The sequence below is a fragment of the Schistocerca gregaria genome, chromosome 5, assembly GCF_023897955.1.
Source record: "Schistocerca gregaria isolate iqSchGreg1 chromosome 5, iqSchGreg1.2, whole genome shotgun sequence".
In the NCBI taxonomy this organism is placed as follows: domain Eukaryota; kingdom Metazoa; phylum Arthropoda; class Insecta; order Orthoptera; family Acrididae; genus Schistocerca; species Schistocerca gregaria.
Window position 1 is genome coordinate 485,226,278 of NC_064924.1, and position 6,000 is coordinate 485,232,277.

A 6,000-nucleotide genomic window follows, 5' to 3' on the forward strand; every position below is an offset into this window, starting at 1 on the left:
TAACTGTTGAATAAATCTCCAGATCACTTTGAATATCATCCTGCGTTATTTCTTCCACCACAACATTCTCACCAACATCTTCACTTCCAGAAATTCTTTCATTTTTCCAGCAGTTCACAATCACATTAGACTGTACACAGTTCAGGAACTAGCAGTCATGTCACAAGCCTGCTTCACATTGAAACTGTAGGGATTGCTCAGCTTTCTTTCAATGTTTGCGATCATGTGTTGAACTAAACGTGAATGGTATTTTATCTTAAAGTTCTTAATTATCCCCATATCTAGTGGCTGAAGAATCAAAGTACAGTTCGGGTGGAAGTAGCATAGTTCAACATTCTTCAATGCTGGTATGTTGTTATGCACACTACAATTATCCACCAGCAATGCAATTTTCTTATTCTTCATTGACATCTCTTTATTAACATAAGCAGCCACTCACTATAAAGAGTAGACTTCATCCATGCTTTTTGATTTGCCTTGCAACTGACTGCAATAAAAGAAATCACATTTACAATACGGCTGTAGCAAAACATTACAGCTGAAGCTATACTGTTCTGAATTAAATTATAAATTAAAGGAAGGTAAAATAAAATGTATGTGCCATCTTACCTGGTAAGCTTCTTACATTTTTGGAGCACCGTGGGTTTGCAAATCGTCCGATCACCAATGGTGTCAGTTTGTGTGTCCCTGACACATTTCTGCAGAGAAGAACAGTTAGGCATACTTTAGGCTGCTTCCCTCCTTACACTTTTCTTCTCTAAAGGCCATCATCTTCTCTGGTATCAGTTGATAAAACAATCGTGTCTCATCTCCGTTGTACAAGTTTTCAGGACTGTATTTTTTTAACAGTTCACACATGGTGTTTATCCTCCAAAATTGTGCATCACCTATAGGTGCTGAATTTTATTCTCCTGAAATCACTTTAAAAATGATCCAATGCCTGTCCTTAAAGCTTTACAACCATCCGTTACTTACCTTAAAATTAGAAATGCCATGCAACTTAGTGAAATCTAAGGTTTTTTGACATATCAACAGACCATTAATTAATACATTCTGTGCATGCATCTCATTAAACCACTGCAGTGTAGCACTGTCCACATTGTTAGCAACAGCTGTCTTCATTCTTTTTCTTGAAGGGTTAAATTTGCCACCTACAAAACTTTCTTCAATTACTTTTCATTTTTTAAGAAATGTAGCTAATGTTGATTGTACAAGTCCATACTTCCTCATCACATCTACTTGTTTCATTCCATTATCAATGTCTTTGAAAATCACCATTTTTGTCTCCAACCTTATTTGTTTCCGAGTTCCAGCACTTGTCCAAATCTTACTGAAGTCCAAAGCATTTACATCAATTAAAAACATTCACAGATTCCAAAAATCATGGAAATAAGCTGCATGAGAGCCCAACAAAACATTTCTGTGTGCTACTGCAGCTCAACAATGAATAAACTAAACACTCATTCAAACACAGGAGCTCTTTGATGTTTGCCGCTCAGCACAGCTCACCTGCTGCTGTATGTTACTCTCTTTACCACTAGATAAATACAGTACTGTAGTATGCAGTGAAGCTTCTGGAAATAAAGTGCTGAAAGTCTAGTAGCTAAATAAACAAGACCTATAGCTATAGTGAGCTTCTTAGCAGTAGGAAATATTAATTCCTCAAAATTTGTTGCTAAATTTACTCCATCTTTGTAATGAGGGCTAATTAACATGGTACATATAGAAAATCAGCAGGGGCCATATAAAATTATTGCTGTACCTGGGTTTATCGTTGTATAGGTAATCGTTATAAGGAGGTTTGACTGTATATTATTTAAATAAATTGCTATATTTGTTTGGACACCATTTCTTTATTCCTGTGTAATATTTGATACATCTTATTAATTATAGGGGTTAGCATAATCACTTTCAACATGGATGAAACTATTTATATTATTTATGTTATTTATATTACCAGTCATTAAAGAAAAGTCTTAATTTTCAGGCCCTGTTGCTACCACTATAATGTCTCACAGCACTATTATGAGACTAAATCTGTCCTATGCTCAGCAAGAAGAGCTCTCAAGTTGTGCCAGAAATCTAGCACTGCAGTGTGCTACAAAAGTAAGTTATGGTTCTATTCTATAAATATGAAACGTTTGTTGTCTTGGAATGTGTTGCAAGTTCAGTTAAATGCAAGAATCTAATGTCACTATTCTTGTTTTCAGGATCCACCAAACTGTGCCTTGAATGCATTAACATTATGTGAAAATGAAGCTCTGGCCTTTGAGACAGCATATCAAATTGTTATCGATGCCGCATCTCATATCATGACTTCATCACAGCTCTTCACAATTGCACGATACATGGAACACAGAGGCTATCCCACCAGGGCTTATAAACTAGCAATGTTGGCAATGAAAAATGTCCATCTTGCATACAACCAGGTAACATCAGCATATCCTCCAAATATATGGTGCTATTATTATTTACGTATGGGCCCAATAGGACCAGATGAAGTACAACCAGTCAATGTTACTTTTGATGGCTGGCCTTCCTTTGTGTCCAAATTTTTTCCTTTCAGAATGAAATCTTTATCAGACTATGGTGTTCCAGTCTGTTTTCTAATTTCCCTCTGACCAACTTTCCAATCAAATATCTTTTGTCTGAATGTTTTTCTGTCTGTAAGATCTACTTGAGCTATACAGGGTACTTTATGATCTCCCTTAATCACAGCGATACATTCAATTGGCTTAGTTTCGGCCTTACTTCTGTCTTTGCAGAATTCCACCATTTGTTTTGTCAACCTAATGGGTGCCATTCTTTTAATTTGCCCATGACATCTGTCTTCGTTTTCTCATGTCACAATATATGTCTGTGTATACTTGTATTTCCTTATTACTTCTCAGCCTATAAGTTTCTTCATCAGTAATTTTGGGGCCTAATACTTTCCTAATCACCTTTTCTCCTTTCTTTTGAACTTCTTCAATATCTCTTTTTCTATTTAAAATCAAAGTTTCTGCTCCATAAAGACATTCAGGTTTGATTGTAGCACTGTAATGTCTAAGTTTACTGAAATTGGAAATGATTTTTTAATTATAAATATTTTGTGTTAATCTGAATGCAGTTGCCATTTTTTGGCAGTGAACTTTGTTTGCAGGTTTTTCTTGTATGATTTCCCCTAAGTCTTTGAATTGAGAAACACTTTTTATTTTTCCATACTTTATGTTCAAAAACTTTGGTGCTTATTTGTTGCATGTCATATATTCCGTTTTTTTTTAACAATATTTACAGTGCTACTTTTTCCACAACTTCTTTAAGAGCAGTTTTTTAAAAAAATATTTTTTCCTGTTTTGGTAATGTCAATAGTTAAAATTGCCATATCATCTGCAAAGGCGAGGCCATCTACGCTAATATTGTTTCTACCTAATGTGATTGATCAATCTATAGTTTGACTGGACTTTTGCTCTCCTTTTCCAAAATACAGTTAAACAGTGATGGGGAGAGGCTATCTCCCTGTCTAACACCAGTCTTTATATCAAATGGTTGAGAAAATTCTCCCATGAATTTAATTTGTGAACTAGTGTCGGTTAATATTTCCTTAATCAGTGTTAGAACTTTATTATCTAGCCTATGCTCCTTTAAAATTTGGAAAAGATATTGTTATTTTTCGATGCTTGTTTTTAGTTGCTAGTGCTTTACAGCCAGTGTGTTGTTTTGTTATGCCGTACTTACTATGATACTCAACACTGAATTATTGATTGCTTACTCTCATCCTATCAGTGAGCTATAGGGATAGCTCAAAAGTACAGCCAGTTTAATTGGTTGGGGAAAGGAAATGTATGAACCTGCTCATGAATGAATATGCAGCATATAAACAAGTGTAAAATAAATACAGCTACAGTAACATTTGCTTGAAGTCACTTGTAACACAAAATTTATAAATTTAAAATGAAGATTATGTAAAAACTAAAGACAGTTGTAGATAGTATGTGCTTCTAAAGTCCAAAAGACATAAGTAGTGAAAATGATATCAATCTCTTTTTTACTGCAACCTCACATAACAATGAGAGGGAAAGGCAGGTATCATCAAAACATGCAGAGCAGTTAATGCCAGTTACCACAGATGTTGTTTTACCAGTAAAAAAAACTGCACTTGGTGAAATACTTTTTTTTAAATTTTAATCTAATTAAGACAGAAGAAGACAAGCAATAGTTGTTGTATAACAGCCGCTGCAAAAGATAGCCACCATTAATAAACATGTTAGTATTTATACTGGTGATTAATCCTTTTCCTAAAAAAAAGAACTATCATTTCTTAAAGAAGGAAATTAAAAAGGGAGAAAGCAGTGCTTATTTGTGCTTCGCAGTTGCATTTAAAAAAAAATAATGTGTGAATACTGCCTCTTTTTCAGGACACGCATCCAGCAATAAATGACATCCACTGGGCCTGCGCACTGAGCCATTCACTCGGAAAATCGGAACTTACGAACATGATACCATTACTGGTCAAGAACGTTCAGTGTGCTACAGTGCTGTCAGACATACTGCGCCGCTGCTCAATGACTGCTCCAGGAATGTCCTGCCCACATCCTGCTCCTGATGGGACAAAGCACCACCACCACCATCACCACCACAGAGGGGGGAATAGAGGAAGCTGTGGCGGCGGTATGAAACCGTTGTCTTATGACAGGCCACCCCTGCGTCAGCTGCTGGAAGCTGCAGTTGCAGCATATGTAGCCACCACACATTCGAGGCTCACTCATATTTCGCCCCGGCACTATGGTGACTTTATAGACTTCTTGGGTAAAGCTAGAGACACATTTATACTAGCCCATGATGGGCATGCTCAGTTCACGCAGCTTGTTGAAAATATGAAAGTGGCATACAAAGGCAAAAAGAAACTAATGTTTCTTGTAAAAGAAAGGTTTGGCTGATCATAATCAAAGCAGAAGCTCATGAGTAGATTATTTTTTGTGTTTGCATATGTTTATTATCTTGCCAGGTAGAAATTTATTATTCAGAAAAATGTGGAAATATTGGTATTGCTTATTTTGTTTTTACCATAAATTTTGTTTTCATTGGAGAAAGAAAGTGTCTGCTTTGTAGCTGGGTTATTATTTACATAAAAATTGTGCTAATGTCTGCATTTGACACCAGTAGTAAATCATCATCATCATTATTTTATTTTCCATTTGTTCTCTAGATTATGCAAAAGTGTACTGTGGGAAAAGAGTGAATTCAAGGAAGAATGAAAGCTGAGTCCTTATACTTGCCTTATGATATTTCACTGAAAAAATACGGCAACCAGCCACTTTTTAATGCGTTTTTTTTATTTACGCCAATATGCATTTCGGGTTTGCACCCATCTTCAGCTGGCAAATTACATGGATCTTCAGTTACTACAGTAGTACAATCTCGACAGCAGTTTGGATGCTGCAGCAGGCCTGTGCAAAAGCAACGACTCCAATCATTTACTTCAATTTCGCGAGTTTTAAGTCACACACTATCAGCTGTTCATTTTACTTACATTCTCCTCTCCTTGTTTTTTCCTGGCTTTTCTTCTTTTTTGCAACGACACAAACACTTTTTATGACGTATTTTGCACAGTCGTTGCTTTTGCACAGGCCTGCTGCAGCATCCAAACTGCTGTCGAGATTGTACTACTGTAGTAACTGAAGATCCATGTAATTTGCCAGCTGAAGATGGGTGCAAACCCGAAATGCATATTGGCGTAAATAAAAAAAACGCATTAAAAAGTGGCTGGTTGCCGTATTTTTTCAGTGAAATATCATTATCCACGGCCACGGAGCTCAACAGTCCAAATAAAATGGACAAATTGTTACTTGCCTTATATTTGAGATTTGCGTGTAATGTCTTGCATAACAGACAGTTTGCATGACTGTAATACATATTCTACTCATTTCCTTCTAAGCATTCTTAAATGAGAGAGAAAAAATTAGAGAACGATTTTTTATAACTGACTTTTACATACTCTGCACAGTCCACATGACAGAG

The 6,000-nt window shown here is 36.0% G+C and overlaps 1 protein-coding gene across 1 annotated transcript in view; it reads left to right on the forward strand.

The window, feature by feature from the left end:
• The window catches only part of LOC126272122 (zinc finger SWIM domain-containing protein 5-like), a 617,038-nt gene extending 611,781 nt beyond the window's left edge, over positions 1-5,257 (forward strand). Inside the window, exons 16-18 of the mRNA XM_049974722.1 lie at positions 1,988-2,106; positions 2,211-2,429; positions 4,398-5,257. Coding sequence (XP_049830679.1) covers positions 1,988-2,106; positions 2,211-2,429; positions 4,398-4,919 — 860 coding nt within the window. The 3' untranslated portion in view covers positions 4,920-5,257. The remainder of the gene's footprint in view (positions 1-1,987; positions 2,107-2,210; positions 2,430-4,397) is intronic.
• Positions 5,258-6,000: the final 743 nt, after the last annotated feature.